We start from the raw sequence: 26,223 nt of genomic DNA on the forward strand, positions 1-26,223 counted from the left end.
GGAGTTCTTGATATTTTTACTTCAAGTTTGTTTGGAGCAGTTTAATCATCTCGCAGGAGCGGTTCTGTTACAGCATATTCTACCGAGGATTGTATTTACGACGCCGGCAAAATGGGGAAAAGGCAGCACCAAAAAGACAAAATGTAGGTCTTTGTTTGACAAATGTGTTTTTAAACAACAACACCATGTCACGAAACGCGAATGCTGCCTCGGATATGTAGCGTTCAGTTTGAAGTGTGTTGATGGAAGGTCTCTTGTCTTTGCTAGGTACATCACGTGTGCAGAGTACACCCATTTGTACGGAGGAAAGAAAGCAGGTAACTGATAATATAGTCTGAACTAGCATTCACAAAAGATATTACTGAGACAGATGCTCCTGCCAGTAGCTGCACAAAACACTCTGAATATAACCACCCATTTCAGTCTGTCTAGACTTAGTACAATGTGTGTGTCTTCAGTCCTGATGTTCAACTACTGGCAGCAGTCTTTTGGGGACTTCTTACGGGCAGTATGACTGTACTGGTAATAGTGCTTCAGCTGTATTTTGTTTTACTGTATTTTCGTAAGTAAGTTTTATAATTTTATTTTCCGCATGTTCTTTTCTTTATATTAATAAAAGTCGAGGATGAGAAATGTGGTAGAATTGTGTGGTTTGGAGTGTGTTCGTGTTAAGCGTACCCTACCCGCTGCAATGAAGCGTTTTATTCAACTCAGGATCGTTCATATTTTTTCCTTCTCTAGAAATTCCCAAGTCCAGTTTCAGACGTTTGCCTTTTGATCACTGCAGGTCAGTCAAGATTTATTACAGCGCTCGTTGTCTTCCATAACTATAAAATACTCCACCGTAAGATTAGTTAAGATACAAAAATAAACTTTAGCACACGTATTGTAATATTTCTGTACACATTAATAGTTCGTAGATATTTGTAACTTTTTATTATGTTTTTATTGAAGTGCCGTTTTCAGTGATATGAATTCTTGGCAAAACTGTCTGTCTTACTTATGCAAATGAGTGCTTTAACAAGGGTGCTGCACATAAGTGCTGCTCAGTACTAATTACACCTGCCTAGGTCATTAATTGGCACTGTGTGAAAAAGCACTTTGAATCAGTGGCAGGCAAACTGTAACATGCAGACTTGATTACTATGAACAGCTGTCAGTCTCTCATCCTTTCTGTTTTGTTTTACATTTACAGAGTTGAAGATGGGATGTATTGTAGTTTTGTTGTTAGTCTAGCTCTTTCTTTCTCTCTCCTCAGTTTGTCTCTGCAGCCGTTTGAGTACCCCATGTGCACACCTGAAGGGCATGTCTTCGACCTCCTGTAAGTGTTTATTACCTTTTAAGATCGTGTGTGATCAGAGCAATAACGTTAGCAAGAAACTATAGCATAGACATGCAAAACAATGATCCAGTAAAAGAGCTCTCAAAAAATAGTCATGCATGGGAATCTGTGCAGAAATGTATAGAGCAAGCCAAAGTGTCGTATTGATTGACACTGATTGCCATGATCCCTTACACCAGCTTGTTTCAGGTCAGTGTGATCGCTGTAGAAAATGTGCTGGACAAAAATAAATCTGATGGTTCCTTTCCTTTACTGTGCAGGAGTATAGTGCCGTGGGTTAAGAAGTTTGGAACCAACCCAGCCACTGGAGAGGTATGTCTTTGCAAGCAGGACTTTAAAACGCTTCTTGCAATGAGTGAAATAAAGCACTTAATTGATGCATAAGACCCTATTACACAAGGAGTCCTCCGTAATCTGAAATATGGATAAACACCCTCTTGTCCACTAGATGGCATGGGATACCCTCAAATACCCTCATGTAGTAAAAGCCATGAGATAGGAGTGTTTGCACTACCCTACAATGTCGTTTGCAGATTCCTCTGCAGCACCCCCTACAGCTGTACTAGCCGAGGGCAGTGAAGGTTGTTTTCTCCTTGAGTGTTTGCAGATGTGATTTTAGCTGTCAGGGTAAATCTTCCTCTGCAGCTGCATGACAGGGAAGGCCTCAAGGAGGTAAGAGATTGACAGTAAACAACTGAAGCTTTTCCAGCACGTGACTGCTGTGCCCAGAGACAGTTCTTTACCATGTAGGTTACCTTGAAAACGACACCAAAGCTCATCTTTCCTGCCTCTATTTTTGAACCTACTAACAGAAAAAAAAAGCTTTTTATTAGAACTGCTGCGGTAGCCAAATAAACATTTGATGCCGTAAGGGACTACTCTCTTAACATTGTACTGTGAAGGTAAAATAGCGTCGGACAATGATGCCAAGAGCCTCGATATTCTACAAAGGGTCACAGTGTCTTGTAACAACTCAGAGGAGTGAACGGCTTATTATTTCTTTAGCTGATTGCAGTGTGACTAACCTAGTAATAACAGCCATGCTTCAATGGCAGAATGATTGGTGTGTCACCCCCCTGGTCAGTTTCTTTTTGGACCCGAGCGAATGTAATTGTCTGTGAGCGAGATTGTAAATTCAGAGCGTCTAGAGCAAACCTGTCTGCAGTCATGCAATAATGAGGTCAGCGCTGCAGGGTTATACCTGTGCTGCTGGGTCTCCAGTGGTGCAGGAGCTGGGGGTGTCAGGACAGGCATTTCTATTCACTGCATGCCAGGCTGGCAGCGCTGAATTAACTGCTTAAAAAAAGGCAAACAAAACAAAGAGTTTGAAGTGTGCTGAACTGCACTTTCATTGCATGTTTTTTTTCTTCAAAACTTTTCATGTGATTCTAAGATGGTTTAAATGCACGTATGCATGATCTGTAGATACCTTTTAACAGGTTATAGTTCAGGGATGGAAATAAGACTCCCATTGCGTTATAGCAGTTTGATCCATTCCTGGTTTTACTCTTGAGTCTAATAAAATGCATCTGAGCTTGTTACCTTTGCACTGGGGCTAATCAAGCTTGTATTAAAACCTGGAATCGGAGAAAAATATCAAGTTGAAGATAACTAGATGATTATTCCTATCTGTATTGGTTTTGTTTTTTGGGTGCATTGGTGGCACAGCTGCTGAGTTGAAAACACAAGGTAACACACAGCATAAAAAAAAAAACCACGGAACCAATAGCCTGTGTCGCAGAGAGCCAGCTGCTCTGTTCCGCTAATCCCTGGGGCTCGGAACAGTCCTGCTGTGTTTACCCGTGAAACACAACCGCAGTCTCTGCAGGGTGATATCTGCTGCAGGGCAGGCAAGCCGCTCTGGATGTCTCGGCCTGATTAGGTTCTCTACAAGCCCAGCTCTTGTTTTTGTTGTCAGTTCTTGTTCAAGAGTGAGTTTGGGACAGTGGCTGCCTATCATAATGTGCTGAAGAGGGCTCATGGGTACTGTGTGATTGAAGCCAGGCAGACACCTGTTGGCAGAGAAGAGTAACCAATGGCAGAGACGAGAGGGTTCAGACACTTACCTCAGACTTGAACAGCTTCCATATCCCTCTGCCATCCTAAACGCTATATTATTCTCCCCCATAAAGATGTTGTCTCCTTTGTGTGTATGGTATTTGAAGAATGCTGTGCTTTAAGCTGTGAGATTTTATATATATATATATATATATATATATATATATATATATATATATATATATATATATATATAAATATAAATCTAAACTACCTACCTATATCTACCTACCTACCTTTTTAAAATAATTGATCTTTCTGTGTTCTGGTCAATTCGCGCACCAAGTAAATTTTCTTCTCGATGTTGTGCGTCCCTCAGTGCTGGGCTTGCGTTTGTTCTGGTTCCACTTCTTCCTTCTCATGGTATTTAAACACATTGCGGGGGTGATGCAGGTTACCAGCATTGTTCTGCTGTATTTTGCTGCTAATCTGAGACCAGGAATGACGTTAAACTTTCCCTCACTCCCCTTTGTGTGCGATTTTGCTGCGTCACGGTTTCCATGGCAATCGAACAGTGTCATAATAACTGCTCTCCAGGTTGTTAAATGTTCTGTTTTACAGTGAATCATTTATTTATCCTTCATGGAAAACAAAATCAACAGCTTTGAGAGCTGTGGAAGAGAAGTCCTGGTGTCAGTTGATAGTGTTTGCTCAGTGGAAAGACTTGAAAGCAGAACAGTGTGCCCCTTCCTGCGTGCTGAAGTCTAATTCTATATCAAGTGCATACAGAAAGAAAGTTGGGTCCATTGTTAAGAGGGTAATGCTGTTTTACCAGGGGAGGCTTGTTGTCTCCATGAACCCAGAACTGTACAGCACACTGCCATGGCTTTCCGACATTGCCTGTGTGTTAGATAGCTGATGGTCTATATACCCCTGCTCAGGTGAAGTCCCTTGAGTCCTTTTGAACTGTGTGTTGTCATCTTGTCAGAAGAGCATGACTCGAAGGGTGCAATGACTTCACGCTTTGGCTTGTGTGTTGTGTACAATGCTAAACGCATCTAGTTAACTGGTGAGACAGTGGGCATGATTTTTCCACAGGTGTGCAAATTGCCCGAGTCGTACCTTTTTAATTCGTCCACAGTGGAATAAATAGACCCTGGCTTTACTGAATGGATTTTTACAGCTGCTGACTGCACTTTTGAATTGGCTTAATTTCATCTTTGCTCAGAATTCTGTGTTTGCTGTTGCTCGGGTAATGTCCAGCTTTGTTTACAACAGCACCTGCAGCTTAATGTGAAGGAAAGTGGCTTCACACATCCAGCTCGGGCCTTGAGTCTCAGGAACAGGGTTCATCCAGGTACAGTCCTGGGGCAGTTTGAACAGGGTTCATCCAGGTACAGTCCTGGGGCAGTTTGAACAGGGATCATCCAGGTACAGTCCTGGGGCAGTTTGAACAGGGTTCATCCAGGTACAGTTGGGGCAGTTTGAACAGGGTTCATCCAGGTACAGTCCTGGGGCAGTTTGAACAGGGTTCATCCAGGTACAGTCCTGGGGCAGTTTGAACAGGGTTCATCCAGGTACAGTCCTGGGGCAGTTTGTTCTGGGGGAGCAGTGCATTTCATTGCTTTCATCCCAGACATATAATGTGATGGGAAAGCTCTGAAGTGCTTTGTGGTGTGTGGGGTGGGGGGATTATTAGGGTTTCAATGTAATCTGAATGTATTTAAAAGATTAGAGTAAATAATGCATTGGTAAACATTCAGTCATCTGCCTGAAGACAACTTGCAGTAACATTATTAATATGCATGTACTGTATTTAATTTTTTTCAGAAACTGGAAGCGAAATCACTTGTCAAACTGAACTTCTTCAAAAACAATGAAGGTATCTTGTATATGTATTTGTCCCTCTTGGAATGGTGTTTCTTTTAGTTTAGCCTGGTGGTTAAAACCATGCCCCTTCGCCTCCACCCACTGAACACTGAGCCCTACAGATCCCTGTGTGTGCACTGTGGAACGTTTCTTCTGTGATTTAACCATCCTTACAACAATAACTGCATTGTATCTGCATGCATGTGCTAGTGTAATACTTGGGAATCTGTACTGCACAGCGCAAATGCATTCTAACACTGTTCTAACACTGAGCAGGTCATTTTTTGTAGTACTATTTGTTATATTATTATGACAATACAGAGTCTGTTGTGTACAAGTGAACAAAAAAGACAGCAGGTTTCTGTGTGCTTGCACACGTGTTTCTCAGAATGATGCAGTTTACACCACAGGTAAGTTAAGAGCTCCAAACCCTACGTTGTTTCATCCTGGTCTAGTTTCTGTATTCATCATAATCGTGAACACACACACATGCGCACTCCCGTTCTTCAAAAAAAACAAACATCTCAGCTCAACAGGAAAGTAAACCCTGACGACGAGGAGTACGGCCCGCAGTGATGACCTGCATGTTGTCACTGCAGCGGCTCTTCTTATTTCTATCCCTGTGGTTCCTTTGCTGGCTATTCACCGGATGTTTTATTTGCATGCATTTTTAGGAAAATACCACTGCCCCGTCCTCTACACAGTGTTCACAGACAACTCTCACATCGTCGCCAACATGAAAACTGGAAACGTGTTTTCTCACGAGGTAATTAGTCACTTTTTTTGCTTTCTGTTGTGTGGAATAAGATGTTGTGACACTAATCTAAAGTTTCAAGCAACATTTCTTATTTTATATAATAACTTTGACGTCGTGTTCCATTCCTTTTTATAGATAGCATCTTCCAAGTTCTGTTAATGTTTTCGAATCCCCCTCTTCTTGGAAAGTGGGATTTGAAAGCAGTGCTTTTGTTCTCGTTCTCAGGCGGTGGAACAGCTCAACATCAAAACCAAAACTTACAGGGACCTGCTGTCGGACGAACCCTTTGCAAGGAAAGATCTCATTACTTTGCAGGTGGGTGCTTTCAGATCTTCAGAACACCTTCACCTACACAGTTGCAGCCCTGCTGTCGCTTCTGGAGGCAGCAGGCTCTAGTTTAATGATCTGAACCATGGCGGGTATGAACACCCCCGCTCTTAATCCTACTGGTGCTCTCCTGAGCCTTTGTTTGAGGGGAAAAAAAACTTAACAGGTATTTTTGAGAGAGACAATGTATTGCTGAATGTGTTGTTTTTTGTTTTGTTTTTACAGGATCCTACAAACCTGGACAAGTTCAACGTGTCAAACTTTTTCCACGTTCAGAACAATATGAAAGTTACAGATCCAGGTGCGCATGGTTTTTAATTCAGTGTGGTTCTGAGCCTCCTCAAGGTTTGCAGGAGTGCTGTTGAGTCAGTCTTAGTGACCGAGCTGCATTGTGGACTCTGCTGACTCTACTAGGCTTCAAAGCCACTGTTGATTTGTTTCGCTGTGTTGTAGATGAGGAGAAGGCCAAGCTGCACCCGGAGTACCACCTCAAAACCACCAATCTGGAGACTCGGGAGACTCTGGCGGAGCTCTATAAAGACTACAAAGGGGACGAGCTGCTGGCCTCCACCATGAAGCCTGCCGAGAAGAAGAACACCGACAAACTGAACGCGGTAAAAAGTCCTTTCGGACGTAATAAATAGATTTTTCTCTATTGTTTTGTATGGGGTGGTGGCGGCGGTGGCGGCAGCATCCTCCTCATATGAGGTCATCATGCGTTTGCGTATTGCATAAGATTTTGAGGCTGTTTGTGCACAAATTCCAAAATTCCTTGTAGAGGAATTGGAGCAGAAGGGCTGGATGAGAACAAGAAATATTGAAAACCATGAACAACAAAAAACAAAATTAATTGATCTAGTGACAAAGCTTATAATTTAGTGTAGCATACAAAACTGCTCTTTAGTGGGAATGTTCATAGATCACCAGTTTAGTTTAATAAGCCCATTCTTATTGACTTGGAAAGGATAGACCCACGCACGCACGCACACAGGGTACACACTTGTATTACTAAAGGGAAAACGCAGATTCATGCATGGAACATACTGAAGCCAGAATGTTTCTTCATCTGCAGCTACCAGTCTCATTGATTTACTGCACACTGAACCAGATGCAGGCTGATCGCAAACCTTCATTTACAAGCTGTAGACTGGGATCTGTCCAGCAGTGTACGTCGCTGATCTGGACTTTATTAACAAATCGTTAAGTAACAGGACACCAGGACCCCGGGTCCAAAACCGCAGGTTTCTGTATTTTCTGGAAAAGAAAACAAAGCTGGAACAAGACAGCATTTGACGTGTGCTGATGAAGCGAATGCATTAGAATATTGTTTTCTCTTCTGCTTTTCTCTTCTAATAATGGAAGTGGCGGAGTTAATCAGAGGGGTACACATCCTCTGGAGCCCCCTGCTGCCATTTAGAAGCAGTGAGCTCCAGGTTTGGGGTCTGCGTTTCAATTCCTTTTTGCAATTGATTAAAAGGCAAGTGGAATTGAAGACCAGGAATTGACCTCAGCCCTGGTGGGCACTTGCAGTAAATGGGACCGGCAGTGAGTCTCTCTCCCTCTCCCTCCCTCCACAGGCTCACTACTCCACAGGAAAAGTTTCAGCTTCCTTTACCTCCACCGCAATGACACCTGAAACAATCCAGGAAGCAGGTAACTAGCTTCGTTGGTATGATGAACTGCAGCAGCCTCTCGCTGACAGCTAGTGACATCAGCCTTCATTTTAACCAGAGCTGTGCTGGCCTCGTTCACTGTATGACATATATAACACAGCACTGAAGTACAGCACAGCAACCAACACTATTGTGTTTTTGTTTTTTCCTTTCATTATGAATTTGAATATGTAAAAAGTTCAGGTGTGTGTTATTTTAAGCTCACTGTAAAACCCAGAAAGGCTCAAAATGCTATGCAAAAGGAGTTAAGCATGGGTAAGAAATAGGACAAATGTGACTTCCAGTCTGCAGAATGAAATCTTGATTTATATGGTACATGTGTTTTCTTCAAGATGCTGTTGCGGATGACACTGTGCGTTATCAGTATGTAAAGAAGAAAGGATACGTGCGGCTACACACCAATAAGGGGGACCTGAATTTGGAGCTACACTGCGACATGGTACATTTATTCATGTTTTAACTAAATGTAAATTCTGGGCAAATCTGTATGGAGAAAGTGAGTTTGAACAACTGAAGTGGTGTAAAGGTAGTTTCCAATAGCAGAAGGACCCCTCCATATCCTCTCTAGGAATCTCATACAGCCGTGTGTTGAAGATCTAAGATCTCGAACTGACTCAAAGTACAAAACCAAAGCCCTTTAGTGGTATCTCATTAAAGATGATCACTGATAACTGCAGTGCTCAGAAGCGTGCCTTCAATTTCAGTATTGAGAACATTGGGTTTCTGGAATGTTTCAATTAGTAAAGTGGCTTTCGAGATTGAGGACAGGAAATGTGAGGTATTTCAGCACTCTGTCCAGGGTGTGGAGTTGACGGCCTGTTCATCTCAAGAAAATACTGACTTTCCCAGGAGGGCTGCATCACTTTATCTATAAGCAGTCTGTAGGCAAGAACTTTGCTGGATTTGTTACTTGTGTAGAATGAAGTTCTATTTAAGAAAATAAGTGGAGCCAATTTTAGCAATCAATAAAGTCTCTCTCTCATCTGTATGTAAAACCGCTCAAATCCATCTCTTCCAGAATTGCCAATAAGTTTAAATAAATGGATTGCAAAGCTAAGCATGCTGCATCCCTGAAGTCGTGCACATTATAACAACTTTTTTTTTTTTTTTTTTAAAGCAAAGCTGAATGGTTTTACTGTCAAGCTCATTTGATTGTCCATAAGCGGCTTGGTATTTGTTTGATGGCAGCATATGCAGTTTGTTTGGTTTTGTGCAGTGCTGTATTAACCTCATTAGTCATGTGTGCTTGCCTAATTAGTTGTTAATAACTCTGCAGCTCTGCACTGGAAACATGTCAGCCAGTGAACCCTATTATGATCTCTCTGAGCATGTTGAAAAGCATTCCTAGGATCGGTGGCTTCAAGTGATCTCCTTATCTGCATGGGTAAATACAGTGCCACAGCTGTCCTTCCTTGCCTGTTGTCTGTATCGAAGCAGGCCAGTGTATTGAGGTTCAGAGAAGGCAATGGTCCTTTGTGGCTTGCTTGCTTGTGCTCAGTTTTCCTCATCTGTTCCTGTTCATTCTTGATCTGCTTGCTGCCCCCACATGCATCTTATTGCCCAGAACAAAGCTCTGAAGCCCAAGCGAGTCCCTGGTATGTAGAAACAGAAGCACTTGTCAGTTTCTCTGCAAACGTGTGGGATGAGAACCCTTCTGTGGATTAAAGCCGCGAATAATTAAGATCTGGGTTCAGTGCTCTGTTGTTTTCAAAAATAAAGGACACAGTATTTGTGAAATACAGTGATGCACCAGTCACCCCCCCACTACCACCTCTTTGTTTAACAATAAGGAGATGTTGAGTAATATACATAATTGTTTATAAAGAGGCTGTATTGTAAAAGAAATCCAGCAAAGCATAAAGCCTTTCTTGTGTGCTGGAATTGGCTTGCCAGGACATGGCTTTAGTGTTTAAGGCAGTTGTATGTATTTCCAATATGCAGTCTTTTACTGTAACATGTAAGGACCTGCTTTTGTTTTGAGACAGTAAAACCTTCCTTGCAACCATGGAAACGGCTTGAGTCTGTCTTCCCCTGGTAACAGTGTGCAGGGTATTCACAGCCTTTGTTTTTATTGGCTGCCTGACTATCCAATCAGGAGGAAGACAATGTCTTGGAGACTGTGTAAAATATCCCACCAGCTGGGCTCATAATTGCCCTAAGTGTTTGAGGGGGGGGGGGTCTGTAAATGAATAATATTGTTATGATGTTAAACAGACCTGTGGCATAAGACCTTTACTTTCTGCTTGGCATCAGTCGAGTGATTGCTTTGATTGTAACTGTAACCATAAGTTATTTCGGAGCATAAAAAAATGTGTTTGTGAACTGCTGGTTTTATCCAAAAATCTGTTTTTAAATCTGCTGAGGGGGTCTATGCTTTAGTCTAGGAAACCTCTTCAAGATTTTATACCCATTTTTTTTGACTTGGTCGCTTATCATGATGGTTTGTGATCTTGAGTGACTCTTGCAGCTAAAGAGTAGGCGTTTTGGTTATTTTATTCAGATTATCAGCATTGTGCTGGAGGGCAGACTGGGAGCTCGGAGTCGTCTGGAATTAAATTAGCAGCAAAGCGTGGAACTGGGTCTTTTTGAGGACTGTGCCTCTGCCTGTACTAAACCATGCTATGGAACTCTGCCGGCCCCAGACCGAAGGAGAACAAAGATACTGGCTTTCTTTAAAGGAAGATCAAACCAGCAGTGAAAACGTAATTACTGCCACACCACAAATAGTTTCTAACAGAGGGTGTGTAATACGATCTTATTACTAGTAGTACAAAGCAATATCTCGAGTTACATGAAACTGGAAGATTCATGCTCCTAACTGCAGCTACATCAACTGCCCAGGTGTAGCTGAATTACCTGACCTTTGACAGTAATTCAAAATCTGCATAGACTAATATGTGCCTTTTAATACAGTAACTATCAGACTAGCTGGGCTAATCCTCCAGACTAGTTCTTTATTTTTCAGACCTCACAGAGGGGAATGCATTTTCAAACACCGGTTTCAGATAAGCCTCTGAACCATTCAGCCACGGCCCATGCATTAGGCTGGTCACCCAGAGAGCTTTCTCCATGGCAGATCCCTTGAAGTGTATTAAATGTGATGGAATCTGCTGAAATTCTCCTTCGTTTGTGACTGCAGAGGGGTTTTTGAACTGCCGTTCGGTTTCACTTGAGGTTGTACACTGATGTTTTTTGACAAGTCTGCCGTTTGAGGCTGGGCTGGGCTGGGCTGGGGACAGGGACTCATTTTAAGCAGTAGTGCTAACAGACTAAAATGAACCCAAAATGAAACTGGAAAGCAAGCTGGAGACTGTGTTCCAGGAATCAAGAATGTGTCTCTTGTTTGCAGCTTGTAAACGGGTTTGAGATTGAAGCAGAAATGCTACCGATCCAAAGCTGAAGATAAGCTTACCTTGGTGTTCCTCAGTGAAGTTGAGTTGAGCGGCCTGAGGCTGGCTGGGAATGTATTCCTGTAATTGGGTTTTCAAGTTCGTACACTCATAAAACATACTGGCAGTCAGTGTGGAAGGTAAATAGTGTCTGTGTAAATATAGAGACATACTCCAAATGTTTGTTTGGTTTTTGGCATCCCATATAAGATTAATAACAAGTCAACAAAATGTCCTTGTGTATGTTTGCATTGCTGAAATGGTCGAGAAATGTTATTCTTTTTTTTTTTTTTATATTTCAGGTACCGAAAGCATGTGAAAACTTCATTAAACTGTGCAAGAAAGAATACTACGATGGCACCGTCTTTCACAGATCCATCCGGAACTTTATGGTAAGATAAATAATAAAATAATCTCAGGAACCACACAGTGCTGTACGCCAAGCAGTGGTGCCTTCCAACTGAGTAGAATTTGTCAATGGAGAAAAACAAACGTGAATAACATTGAAATGTCTGTTCCGCTTATGAAACAGAGTACCTGGATGTAAACTAGAAACTTTTGAAAGTGCAATCAGGTGGCTGGCTGTGGACGGGCCCTGCACTTACTGAACACCCCGGAGCGGGTGATCCCGGGTGCATTCCCTATGTCCAGTTGGGAGAGCTTTATGGGAATTATAGTAACATAAGTGTGTTTTGTTACATTTAGATTCATACTCTGTTTCAAAGCAGAAGGGATTAGTCCCCTTTTATTCTTTCAGATTACCCTTCCCAAAGCTAATTTTCCCGAGAGGAGCATAGCAATGTGCTTTGCATTAGTCATGCAAATGCAAGTTTTTCTGCACACCTGCTAAACAAAGAGAGGGCTGCTTTTGTTTAGGCATCTTGATCAGTGGAAACGGGGAAATTCAAAAGAAACTGCAACCCCAGCCTCCATGTGGTGTTCTTTGTTGGATGCACCTTTTAAAACACAAAAGAATCTGCCCGCAGGCAGAACCTGAACAGTGATGTTAATCTCAAAGATAGACATAAATTTTAAGACTGACTTCACAAAGACCTGGTAACTGATATCGCAAGCTGTCTGCATCGTAATCAGGCACAGCCATCAGCGACTGTACAGTGCATGACTCTACACGCTGCTGGAGCATAAAACATTGAAAGGCTTGTCTGAGGACATGGTCTATAGAAATCTCCCTACTTATTCAGTGACAGTGATCAGCATGATCGATTGGACCTGGTTCCTCCTGTGTTTTCTACGGAAATGAAAAGCTGTTGTCCTGCAGCAGTAGGCGCAGGTTTGACTGTGTTTGGACAGAGGTTAGCAGCACAGTGGCGTCGCTTCCTGAAGGTTAATTGAGTGTTAAGTTAACACCGCTAGGTGAAAACACATTGCTTCTGTGGTGATGGCTTTGCGTGCGAGAGGTAGCCTGCCCTTCACCTGTAGTCACTTTGTTCTGTATCCCCAGATTCAAGGAGGGGATCCCACGGGAACAGGGACAGGTAAGACAGTTCACTTTTCATCACAGCAATTCTTTGTTCAGTGTTTCTTACCTATCCTTGCTGTTCATCGCACCTACAGACCAGACTGCATGTGTATCGCTAGGTATTGAGAAGCAGTACTGTGTGCGACAGTCTGCTGGTTTTCTGTATTGGATTTGCTCTATTCAATAGTTAACTAAATCCAGGCATGCTGTAGATTTAAAAGGCATGCTATCCTTTTATTAGTTTTTTTTTTTTTAATGCGTCTCAAATGTGTTTTTATGAGAACGAAATATCCTACCCACTCAAGCTTTAAATTATTGTTATTTTTTTTTAATAGCAATCTAACAACACCTTGTCTCATTAAAATGCTAGCATGCATTAGACTAGCTCACTAATGCTAACTGTCTGCAACAGTTTCCAACATAAGACCACTGTACCTTCCGTCAAACTTCATTAAATGTGTTTGAAGTCACCTTTTTATTTATTAGCAGCTGCAGACGTGATGCCAAGGACAATGTTGCACAGGACGGGGTGGTTTAGATGAATGTCTTATCTTGCAAATCTCTTATTGCTGCTTTTAGTTCTCCCTCTCATTTTTTCCTTCTAGTTTGACTGCCTTAGTGGCATGTTCCAGTATGGAGTCCATAGTAAAATCTTCAAGCACTCTGCTGAGCATCTTAAAGGACTGGAAGATGATACGTTCATTTCGTGAATCTTTCAGCGGCAATGCTTGCCTAAATCTCTTGGCAATGAAAGTTGTATTTTTAGAATCCTTCATCAATCCCCTTCCCAATCTCTGTGTCATGAGCAGGATTAGGAATTCCCATGTGATTCCAGAAACAACAAAATCACACGAGCAAAGCATGGGGCAGGCAGAAAGACGTTGCTACTGTTTTTGTTGTTTTGTTACCTGTAATATGATTACTGCTATGAGTATTTCCATGTGCATTTTATTTCATTCTGATCTGCACAATTATAATTGATGTACTATGGCTTTAAAAGCGTGGAACAGCAATTAGGATATTCCTCTAGAGTCATTTTCAGTAGGATGCCAGGGGTAAACAGAACCAAGATGAAAATAAAGTAAATGCATAGAGGCTGTTCCGTCTTTCCTGAGGTTTTAATACATTGCTATCTGTTCATCTTAGCTAGAAATGAGCCTGCCGGCATATTTACAGTAATCTGTAGCATCAGCAGTTTATTGCCAGCAAGGCAGTTTTCCAGTTCTGTTCACTTGGTTTACCATAGTCAGATATTTGTATTGGTCTAGGCAGGGGTTACTGGTGTGTTTTTTGTATTTTTAGATATTAATGAAAACCCATAGATGAGTAGAAAGGGAATCTGCAAACACCACTGCATTGCTATTTACAGTGCTTACTAACCTAGGATCAGCTTACCTAGCCTTCAGCTTCAAAACAGATTTACATAATTAAGACTGATGTAACACTGGGGTTGATTGTGCATGCCACTGGAAAGGGTACCCTAGGTGTTGACACGCAGAGAGCCTTGACATGCAATACACAGAAATAATAACAATAACAAAAATCAGGATGCATGTAGATCTGCGAATCATTTCAGCAGTGTACCTGTGCTCTAGCACGGTATAGGAAAGGCAGGACAATCAAAATTCAAAGTCTACCCATTCCCACAGTGGCCTGTAACGCTGCATCCTAATAATATCCTAGTTGCTATTTATCTCTTCCGCAACATTCATTCTAGAATTATTCAGCCACTGTTCAAATGAGTGATTTGAAATTTGCTTTCCTTTTGACATAATGCAACATAATGTTCTATCAGCAACATCTAAAGCACTAACACTTTGTATTTGTAGCATACGTGTGTATATTGGAAACAGTTGGGAACTTCCAAAGGATTTTAAAGGAAGACCTTGGTAATGAACAAAAAGGCTACATTTAGGGACCAGGAAAATTGCAGCCTTCACAGACGAGCAGTCTAAAAATAGAGATTAATTTACATTCAATATGCATAATGGAAGCCAGGCTAAAGTAGTCTCTACAGGCAGAGTTTGCATAGTTTAAAAAAAAAACTTTGCATTGCACTTCTGCAGCTTAAGTAAAATCCACAGTTTCTGGTGTCTGTCACCAGGTTGTGCTGTATTGCATCTCCTCACCTGTTAGAACGCCTTTCTGTGTGGGAGTGAAGTTCTCCAGCCAGTCACACTCCATTTCTTGCACTAGGGAAGCAGGGTTGTATTGATGAGTCCAGGCTCCAGTCTTCAGCTGCAAGGTCTAATCTAGCAGTTCCACCTGGAGCTGCGTGTAAAGGCTTGACAAACATCCACACTGTGTAATCGAAGAATTCTGTGCTCTCTCCAGAAGTCATTTCACAGACTGCGTTACCTGCTGCTAGAGCATACAAAAAACATCTGTCTTTAATATTCAGTTAAAAAGCGAGTTAATGGTCTATAAAAGGCCATTTACTTCCTTGGGCAGTGTTACAAGCTTCACGTTTTGATTGCACGGCTTTGACCTCAATTGGCTGTTCATTCTTGGACTGAACAAAGACATAGTTTTCTTCCAAATTAGTTTGTGCAGAATTTTTTTAACCTAAACTGCAGTGTTTGTTTTTGATTGATCGGTTACGCCTGTCTGCAGCCTCGCAATGTGAAGCTGCATAGCAGTTCTTTGTTTGGGCAACATTCAGAATAGAATTCAGGGCTAGGGAATTTTTTTGTGCCCCCTCCAGGCAGGCAGGCAGACAGCATGTCCCATAATAATCACATGCGTCTAGGTTAAGTTAGCTGTGGCTTAGCTGCTAAGGCTATGCCTCTCTCTTTTTTTTTTTTCTCCACGGCTGATTATCTCAACGTGTTGCATGGTAAGCGGAGCCCTACCCCCCAGGTCAGTCCAGGACTTTTGGACTCTCATTATCAGTAGATACCCTGCTGCTTTTCAGTATCTCTTGGCTGCTAAAGTCTTGGTTCTTGGAGTTTATTTTGGCTATTTGTGGTGATGTCATGAAAGGGTCGTCTCCCAAGGCTCTGCAGCAGTAAAGCATTTACAAGTTCAGCTGGTTTCTGATGGGTCGTACCTTCGGAGTGGTGCTGCCTGAGTTGTCCACGGCTGCTGACAAGGGCTGAAGGATTTTCTCCTGATTGCGGTCTAGGCGGAGAGCTAGAGCCCATCAGAGCACTAACCCTGGCACTGCATCATGGTAGTTTGGTCAGCTCAGGGCTTGCCTGTGAAGCACTTAGCCTGATTCAGCCTGCCAGGGTTTGCTTCTGGTTTAGACACATTGAATCGATTGTTTGGCATGTCGGGTTGCCATGTATTGGCCAGGTTGTCCTATTTTCCATTTAAGCACTTTGTGATGATGCAATTTTGTGGTGTGAAGGCATTTGCTTGAAATGTAAGGGTGCAGATTGGTGAATGTTGTTGGAAGCTGGACTGCTTCTTATGCCCTTTTTTTGTTCTGAAAGGTGTATGTCTTTGCAATGATGCTGGAGTCTCGTTATCTGGCACGATGGTGCTGGGCACGCTTACTCGTTCGATCAGCTGGCACAGTGTTAGCAGTCCATAAATAACGTAGAATAGCTGTAAGACATTTGAAGCTTAAACTTCGAATCTGGATTCTGGACTTGGGTTGGATTGCCCGATCAGTTCATGCAGGGCTGTCCCGACAAGGTCTACAGTCTTAATCCTTGGAAACCAGAGAGTTTTATAAAAATTTTTACAATTAGAGCAGTCATGGGTGGCATTGACCAATTTCAAAGAATAAACCTGGTTATGGTTATAGTTGTGAAACAGATGTATCTTTATTCAGTGAGATGTCTGAGGCTTGGCAGATTTGTGACATTTCGGGTTATTTTTGGTTCAGTAGGGTCAGCGCCTGTCTTTTCAGGAATACTTTATTGGATCCTGGTCTTGCAAGTCACAATGTATCGTACATGCAGAGCAGTGATCCCTGAGCGCCATTTCTCTTTTTCCGCTTCCCAAGTAGGAAAGCATAAAGTCTCGGAGCTAAACATGGAAAATAATTTAACTTCGGAAAGTAGCAATCTATTCAGGTTTGGTGGCTTTTTAACTTGTGGTCGTTTTCATGATGGTCCTTGATGAACTGAACCACTTCAGGCTTTTTAAGTTTGCTGTGTGCAGAATAACTTAAGGATTTAATGAACCGCAGAGGTTTCTATTTGCATGCCAAAACGACGATAAATATCACAGCACTTAAATGGAGATTATCGGTTAGCAAGATGAATGTAACCTGCTTATTTTTTTTTTTTTTCTGCACGAATCCACCATTCCTGCCTGTCCGTTCTCTAGTATATCCTCTGTGTCTGGAACAGCCTAATGCTTTGGTGTAGATGGGTTGGGTATTACTAAAGCAAGACGTTTGATGCTGCCAAACTGCCCAGACTTCTGCAAATATTTTATTTTTTTCCCCCCCAAATTTACTGGGATCTTGGTTTATCGTTAGAGCATTGTGGAAATGAGTTGACCTTTTCATTTCTCCTCTGATGTGAAGGGGAAATGTCAGGTTTGTCATAAATAATGCAGAAATATCACCAAGGGAGGTTTTATAGCAGCATGCTGCATTTAAAACTAAATTGCAAAGCTGCTAAATCTCACGATGTGCGCTCTTGAGTTCGGAGGACTCTGCAGTAAAGCTGGTTTTATCACCTTGCTTGTTTACCAAGGCTGGCTTTACACACGTGGAATTTGGAGCTCATTAACCCTTTGTTGCATGCTGTCTGGCTTGTACATCATGCTGCACCAGGGCTAGATGTTAACTGTAGTTGTAATTATTGGCAAAGGCTTGCAGCTTTGTGTACAACGTGCAACAAAGAGTTAAACGGTGCTGAACTAACACATCTATGGTTTCAAGGTCTCCCTTTGCTGGGCGAATATATTCAATAGTAAAACTCTAGATTCTTTGCGCTCATGGAGCACTTCGTACAACCCAAACATATTGACTATATGCAGTGATTTGAAACAGAAGCTGGTAGTTTAGTAATTCTGTATCGATGTATAACCTTGCCATTTAAACTTCAGTCAGACTTCGGACTCGAGCCTTTATGCAAGCTGCCACGTCATTGATTGCTAACCAGTGATTAATGATTCAGGAATTAAACCACTGACCATATGCCCAGTTCTCCACTGTACTTTTGTGCATTGGACTGCACTGCCACTTTTCTGAATGTCTTCTGTCACTTTCCATGTCACATTACTGTCTCCCAGATGAAATCTATCATAGCTTCGAGTGCCTGCTGGCACATAGCAAGATGCATTATTCCTCTTGCTAGTGTGACACTCGGTCCTTCATTTGGAACCTGTTCTAGAATTCAAGGCTTACAGTAATTGAAAGAAATGGAAACAGTGTTTGTGCCGTCCCTGGGCAGCCTAATGTGTTTTTGTGTTGAACCTCCCAGGTCTTGCAGCGAAGTGAGTTTGAACCCGTCCCTGCACCTCTATTGTGCAGAGAGCTGGGGGGACTTTAATACTATATGGGACTGCTCTATATTGTGGGACCCTTGGAGGATTATGATGATAAAAAAGAACTAAGTGTTGATGAGAGTGCAGTGAGATGGATTCTGCAGCTAAGACTGAGAGAGAATGATAAAACCTTGGCCTCTACAGTGTTCGATCTGTCAACACTGCTGCCTTCTAAAATAGGTCTGGGGCCAGGGGGGATCAAAACTCCACTCAACACCGCAGACAAGTCCTACTCCTGGACGTGCGCCTCTGTCATTTATTTTCAATCTTTTCTAACACTGAAGTTAGTTAGGACGTTGTCTTTTTGTAAAGTTAGCTAGTGCTGAGAGAGTTCGAATGGAATCCATGCAAGGCATTGCAGTAACGTAGTGGGTTTGAAGGGTGTTTTTGAGTTTGAATGCTTGTAAACTGGTCTCCGGGGCTCCCTCTCCAGCTGAATGCTTGTGTCTGTTTTGTTTTTGATTCAGGTGGGGAGTCATTCTGGGGAAAACCTTTCAAAGATGAATTCAAACCCAACCTCTCGCACAAGGGCCGCGGGGTCCTCAGCATGGCAAACTCGGGACCAAATACCAATAAATCGCAATTGTGAGCCTTTTTAAACCCCAAACCCATCTTTTTAAATCCACTGTCCCTGGCTTGGCCTCCCAGAGCGGTGTGTTTGTAAGTGTCACCCAGACTCCCTCAGTGTGGAAACCACTGCCAAACGCTCCTGCAGAGCTCAAGAAACATTCCCAAAGTGATGCTAGACAGTATTACTAATTCAGTTACTAGATCATGTTAGCAAGATGGATGAACATAAAGCAATTTGTGTTCCCCCCCACCCCCCCCTTAGCAGTGTGTTTTGCAAGTTCAGATTATTTATTGCATATGATTCAATGTTAATTTTTCCATGTGCTTGTTGTGCAGTTTTATATTAAGAATAACGCTGCTCTCTCCACAGCTTCATCACATTTCGTTCCTGCACCTATCTGGACAGGAAGCACACAGTGTTTGGGAGGTAAGAATTCATTCATCTTTTATTTTGTTAGTTCTGACCGATGAAACAACAGTAACTGCTTTGGACCGAAATGAATGAAACAAGGAGAAATACAGCAATATGCTGAGAGAGAAAAAAATCCATGTAGCATTATAAAGTAAAAAATGTTTACAATTCAAAATGTTCTGGGTTGATCAGATAAACAGTTAGTTTATGATTTTGAGTGGAGAAATGTAAACTTTTACAGTTAAAGTAAGCAGGTGTTTGTGACAGACGTGGCTTGAATCAGAAATCTGTTAAACGTACAGAAATATTCAGCACCACCGTGAAGCACAATAAAACCAAACGCCATTCAATTCTAATCTAACCAAAATGATAACAATTGCTGCTAGCTGTATTTGAGAGAAACCCAAAGTTACAAACTGCACCATTTTGAGTTGAAAAATGAACTGAAAATGAGTGTTAGGAAACGTTCCGGGTCCTGATGTCTGTGCTGCTCTTTAACCGAGTCTGGAGTTTGCTTTTAAAGGCTTCTGTTGTCTCCTCAAAATTTTTGTTCCAGGCTAAATCACTCCAGTTCCCTTTACCTGTCTTACCAGCCTCTTCAAAAGAAAACCTACCAAGCTGTCCAAGGTCTGAACTGTTGAGAGATCCCATAGAGGGGGAATCGTCAATTACAGGATCCATACCTAGAACAGACCACCCTGTATAGAGACCTCTGTTTCCAGGTTCCATTCGTACATTTGTAATGTTGATGGACCCCTGTATAAAAAATAAATACACTTTTGCTGTGGCGTGAAAAGGCAGATTTTACTATCGTAAAAAAGAAAACTGCCTTGCCAAAAGGCGCTCTGTGTTAAGCAGTGCCATAGATAGTGTCTCAGTATTCACCCTCCTATAAAAGGACATGCCTCAGTATTGTCCCTTTGACAAAACAGTAGGATCGATGTTCCTGGGTATCTGTTTTTTTTTTTTTTCCTCTCACTCCTGTAAGAAGTAACTATTTGAAGTTATCATGCACATGCTGGTTTTCAGGACATGCCCAATGCCAGTGATCCTTGCTTTTTTTTATTTATTTTGCAATGCGGTTATTCTACCCAGGAAGAGCCTGACCCTTCGTTGAGTATGTTTTCAGATTCCAGAGGTTCGGCGTGAAATGTTTTCCTGCCCGGTGGTGGGCTGAGACGTGTTCTAACAGTGCAGTGAAAACCCAGTGAAAGGATGTAACACCTAAGTGATGGCTGGAGGGGTGGAATGGAAACACAGTCTTCAGCAAGACTGTGGGTTAGCTTTAGGCTTTAGCTTTCAGTCCAGTACTGTGGCGCTTTCAACCGGGTCCTGAATTATTCACTTGGAACAAGGCCTTGGACTTGACAAGCCACAAGTCAGTGCCTCTTGCCTAGGTCCTGCACTGGCTTTATAATGTTGTTTTAAGAAGAGAGTCTGCAAACATATATTTCAAACTCCTAGGAATGGATATGTGTTGTTTTAACTGAACAGAAATAAGGGAGTGGCCAAAAGATGTAATCGATGTCCTGCATTACTGTAAGAAGGCAGTTGTATTGTATACACTCAAATACATCATGTACAAAGGTATTACAGCAGGGATCTTTGTACAATATAATGAACCAATGACATGTCTTTCTGTGTAAACATTAGTTTTCAAAAAACAATAAAATATTATTTTTGCACAAAGAAAAGGTGAGTCTGCAACAAGTTGCTGGCTTGATTTTTCTAAAGGCGTCAAGGTAAGTAGTGCTCAGTTATTGGTGTAATCACTCGGAGTAGTGTTAACGGGGCTGTTCCGTGCCAGTTTACTGTTTCAGTGGCACAGAGGACCAGGCTGAGGGGGGGGTCTTTATTCCTCTGCCACTTCTATGCTCCAGGCAGTGTGGGAGTGGTAGAAAAACAAGCCGGCTGTTCTGAGACAGACGTGCCTTTTGCTGACATCTGATAATTCTGCCTTGTCGCTAAATCAGGGGAGTGGCATCATCTGACTCTCGTAACTAGAATATTACAGAGCGCTTAAAACAGTCAGTGGTGTGGGATGGTCCACTGAACCAGAAAGTCACGGCAGAACGTTATACAGGCCACCCATTTGAAAACAAGCCTGGTGGCACAGAGGGGAGGCTGGGCAGGACTCAAGTCAGAGACTTTGTTCAGGGAAGTTTAATTTCTGGCTTGCCAAGGATTGGGAGAGGTGTGAAGAGTTGGATTTATTCAAAGGCTATGTTAAATCTCTTGTTTTAATATTGTCTACTCATGCCAATACAATGTTGTGATGGATATCTAAACTGATATTGGTAATGTAAAGATGATTTCAGTTGAAGGCTAAAACTTAAAATCTTTTCTACAGCAAGAGATGGGGTACAACAAAGAAAGCATGACATATAGACTCATTTGGTATAATGAATGTGTTGTTTTGTGTTTTCTTGCAGAGTGGTTGGGGGTTTTGAAACACTAACTGCATTGGAAAACGTGGAGAGTGACCCCAAAACAGACCGCCCAAAGGTATCGATCAAAACCATCGCAAAGACATAACTAGACCTTCAATTGAAAACCCTCCCCTCAGCACGTGGATGCAATACACTCCCATGTGTCTCGTGGATACAGCGTGTGCTAAACTGGCCTACCTGGTAAAAGCCACACTGTGGAGGCAGAAGTACCGCTTTTAAGAAACGTGTTTTCTACATGAAGATGCTTTTCTTGCATGCTGTCAGGAATCCTGGCTTTACAGATGCTCCTTTCTGCCAGAATGGAAGCAGCCCTTATATGTCATGGAGGAAGTTTTGTTTGATTTTGGATGTTTCTAAAGAAACTAAAAGGAATCTGTTAAACTAGAAACAAATCTGCTTCAGTGTCTCCTGAAAAAACAGACTCCCAATTCTGATCCATACATGCAAAAGTGAGTGTTTTACGCAAAATAACAAATGATTGCCCCTACAAATTTTGCACTGTGGCTCTTTAATAGCGACTGTCTGGATGCTTGTAAAGCGTGCAGTTCTGCCCTCCTGGTCCAGAGAAGCAGCGAGGTCCAGCACTGAAGGGTAGAAGTGGGACACTCTGCAGCCCTCCTCAATCTTGTTGCAGAAAATGGGGGAGGGGTTTCCTGGGAGAAATATTCATTTTTTCCTAGATGGCCCATCAGTCTTTAAGAGGCAAGCTCTCTCATGCACTCTGGCAACTTCACCACTCTGCTGTTTGACTGTCAATTACGGTTCAGCCTTGTCCTTGCTGTGCCGATGTGGGTGAAGCAGACGTGTCCTGGTGAGCTTCTGGCTGTCCAGCTGTAGTACAGGCACAGTTTACAAACAGTAGAACCTCGCAGGGAAACTACATTGTGATGATAAAACATATTGTTGCATTGACCATTGTACCTTTTTTTTTTTTTTTTTTTTTAAATCCCCACACTAATCCCTTAATAGCATGTATAGATTGTGATTGATTGTTTTTTATCTTCCCAGTCAGAGATTAAACTTCTGAATGCAACAGTCTTTGTGGATCCCTATGAGGAGGCAGATGTCCAGGTTGGTGTTATGAGTTGCATCCTGTTTTTCAAACATGTAAATACACACAGAGGGAAAAAAATACAGTCAACTTCACTTCAGCGCAGCTGGCAATACTTGACTTGTCAGAAACTGTCAGAAGAAATGTGTGCGTTAATCTGTCATGGCGTGACTGGTTTCAGTAACACTGATACCCAGGAAGCAGTGTTGGTGTTGCATTTATAAACGGTGCATCTAGTCTCACAAGACCAGGTGCAGTGCCAGGCACAGGCACATTGGCAGCAGCTTATCTGATCTGACAGACTGCTTGTCTTTTGGAAATTCATGGACTCTTATCTTGGAAAGCAGTTGTCTGATTTTGATGAAACAACACCATAAAAAGTGCTATTGATATCCATGCTTACGCGTTATGTACTTGATGGTAGATGACAGTTTTGTTAGTCTGCAGGATTAAACATTCATGTAAGGTGCGCACACAGCAGATCAAGTTGTGCTTGTGCCACAGTTCTGATCGAGAAAGGCGCCATATCAGCGTCATTCATGGTTGCTGTTGGTGTTGTCAGATTGCAGCCGAGAGGGAGAAGACTCTTCAGGAGGAGGCAGAGGAGAAAGCCAAAGCGAATGCCGTCCTTCCAAAGAGCAAGGACAGCCAGGCCCCAAAGACCTACCGGCCCGGCGTGGGCAAATACATCAACACAGTTACAACGTAAGGAGCACAAAACAAACTCCTCTCTAATATACCGATCATTGTGATAGTGTGGGTCTGTTATGCTTCTGGTGCAAGCGCAGGATTGTTTCGCTGTTTTGTAGACCCTCCTTGTTTTATGTTTAGTGTCCTGTCTCTGTTTTTCCATCGCTGTTGTGTTAAAACCATGCAATTAAACTTTTTCAAGACAGCGATGAGAAAACAGGATTCCAGGGGATCAGGAAGGGGATATTTCTTGCACAGCAGCTTTGCAAAGTGGCTGATTTTCTGATTTTAGAAATGTCTTTTCTAATTCAGTTTTTGCCTAGATTTGTTAGATGTTCCTGTAGATGTTAAGGGGTTTGATTTTGTCGTTTTGATTTCTTTCCTAGTAAGAGGACGGCCAGTGCCGAGGACAGTGGCCCCTCGACCAGCGGAGCCTCTGCCTCGGCAGCTGCTTCAGCAAGCAAGAAGCTGAAGGGAAAGACGGGCTTCGGGGACTTCAGCTCCTGGTAGAGCAGGGAGAGACTGAAGCACAGTGGCACGCATGGAGCAGACTGCAACTCTGGGATAGAGGTGACCAGTAAGAGACCTTTTCTGTAGAATAAGGTCTAAGAAAATGTATTACTATTTTTTTTTTTTTATTCATTCTACGTGCAAAGAGGATTTTTTTTTCATTATTAAAATTCACTTTCTCTGCTTGCAAACTATTTTTTTTTTTTTGAGGAAAGATCTAATAAAAGTGACGTTGAAAATGACAATTTCCAGCCACTGTGCTTGTTGAGTCGGACTGGATTACATACAGGCCTCCTAACCCTTTTCAAGGCTGTGGTGGTTCAAGCTGTTGCCTGGAGTCCTGGGGGGGGAGTCACGGGGCAGCCCTGTTTACAGTGAGAGCTGGTGACAGCAGCGGGGAGCACCCAGCCCTGCCAGCCCCCCAGGGGAGGGGCCTCTAACAAGGCGTGAATACCGAGCAGCACAATGCAAGCCTTCTTTAATACACTTGTGTTTTTTTTTTTGTTTGTTTTTTTTAAACATCCAAGTATCTAATTTTACTCCCATGGTTTTAAATCCTTTTTTTATTCAAAAAAAGCCCATTTTAAATCTGAGTTCAGAGTATATCTGGGATATGAATTGAATTTGTTACTTTTACAAAACCTCAGTTTTAGAACCTGTATAGATGTCAACAAGAATAGATCTTTTAACTATAAATGTAAGAGGTCATTTATAGTATAATTTCTATAAACCTGTTTTGCTGTAAACTTGATCGTTTGTATGGTTTTGATAGTTGGATTGTGTTGATTTTTGTTGTGTACTAGCATAAAACATGTAACCCATCCTGTGTTTGTTTTGTTTCATCCTACAGACAGTACTTTAGCTCAGACTCGTTAACCAGTGATTGCTTCCCTTCCTTCTGCAGAATGATTCAGCTCCTGCTTTGTTCCTCTTCAGGTTGTGTAATCGGGAGCTCTCATTACAAGAAGTAGCTCAACAGTCTGCTGTGCTGCTTTATTTCCATTTATTTCCAGCCTTCAAACACCTGGTTTCACAAAATCTGTTACACCTACTGCATAGAGACGACCGTTACTTAAACATCACTGTTTCCTAGTCTCTGCACAGTGCAAATTTGATTGTTGAATGAAGAGAATATACCAGCATGGCACACCTTTTTTGTTTTGTATTTATTTATTTTTTCGCATCACAGTAGTACAGTGAAAGTTCAGTATAGGCAGTTTTTTGTCCTGCTGTTATTCGACAGCTGTGGTAACTCGCTGATTGCCCGCTTTACTTGTTTGTGACCCCCGTATTAACAATAGCCCGATTTGTTGTTGACACAGAAGGAAGTTTCTAGTGGCGTAGGTCTGTTAGTGTCACTGGTATGTCCTTCGTGAATTGATGCTGGGTGTTTGACACCAGCACAAGAGAGAGGGATAGAGGAGGCTGCTGTCGACATCAGCACTGCAGCTGAAGGCTTTTCTTGGCCTCCATACAAATGCTGTGTGTGCAGAACACTGCTCCTGGCTAATAGTAAACCGCAATCTTTGTTACCAGTTTAGATGGATGAAACCAGAGACGTGTGGAATATAAAGTGATGCCCAATTTTTTTTTTTTTAATATACCATTGCTTCCTTGTGCAGTTCATTTGACCTTTTTGAAGTTTCATTTTAAGACGGTCTTGAACGGAAGTTTATGTGGCGTGGTTCAGTTTGAAAAGCCTGGGGAAGATGCGCATTCACTTTCTAAAGACTTGTTCTCAAAGAAAGACGTTTTGCACAGTCCCAAACCCAGCAGGGTTTTACGTGAGGCAGCACAGGTTTTGTTTTTGATTAAGACGACAAGCCTTCGGTTCCAGTTGTATTCCTCTTAAAAGTGACAGCTTTGAGGGTTAGAGCTGAGTAATGCAACGATTAAACATTCAAACACTGGCCTGCTTTGAAAGGAAAAGTACACATCAGGACAGCGCTGCTTTGCAAATGAATATGCCTGCTCCAGTGTCTGCTTTCTCAAGCCTCTTTCAGTATAACCCGATGCAATGTAAGGCACCAGCCTCGTCGGAGGGGTTTGACAGTCAAACTGCATCCCAGCAGAACTCTGTGCCAGCTAGAGATTTCAATCAAGAGCCCTCAACGGCAAAGGCATCATGCTGTTAGATCCATGGTTTCCATTATGTGCTAAAAAATGTTTCGCAGGAGTTGTCCTCCTGACAAAGAAATACACCCCTTGAGAGGTTTCAGATGTGTGCTTTATCCAGAGTGGCTGCAGTGGATGA

At 42.3% G+C, this 26,223-nt stretch overlaps 1 protein-coding gene across 1 annotated transcript; it reads left to right on the forward strand.

Annotated features, from left to right (window-relative positions):
• The first annotated feature begins 17 nt into the window (after positions 1–17).
• On the forward strand, positions 18–26,223 carry LOC121299465 (RING-type E3 ubiquitin-protein ligase PPIL2-like). The gene is made up of 20 exons (XM_041227174.1): positions 18–143; positions 268–317; positions 742–787; positions 1,259–1,321; positions 1,603–1,654; positions 5,171–5,222; positions 5,884–5,975; positions 6,192–6,281; positions 6,519–6,594; positions 6,747–6,907; positions 7,871–7,946; positions 8,299–8,405; positions 11,658–11,747; positions 12,818–12,851; positions 18,754–18,871; positions 19,227–19,283; positions 21,701–21,773; positions 22,727–22,789; positions 23,332–23,474; positions 23,846–26,223. Exons 1-20 carry the CDS (start codon positions 112–114, stop codon positions 23,967–23,969), a joined length of 1,599 nt encoding a protein of 532 aa, XP_041083108.1. The 5' UTR covers positions 18–111; the 3' UTR covers positions 23,970–26,223.

Source organism: Polyodon spathula, chromosome 25 (genome assembly GCF_017654505.1).
Source record: "Polyodon spathula isolate WHYD16114869_AA chromosome 25, ASM1765450v1, whole genome shotgun sequence".
Lineage (NCBI taxonomy): Eukaryota > Metazoa > Chordata > Actinopteri > Acipenseriformes > Polyodontidae > Polyodon > Polyodon spathula.

Bases quoted from the DNA above. Each gene is read 5' to 3' on its own strand.
- LOC121299465 (XM_041227174.1), top strand. From the start codon at position 112: ATGGGGAAAAGGCAGCACCAAAAAGACAAAAT. The intron at 5,976-6,191 runs GTAATTAGTCAC...TCTCGTTCTCAG, and splicing joins GAAACGTGTTTTCTCACGAG to GCGGTGGAACAGCTCAACAT. The intron at 11,748-12,817 runs GTAAGATAAATA...CTGTATCCCCAG, and splicing joins GATCCATCCGGAACTTTATG to ATTCAAGGAGGGGATCCCAC.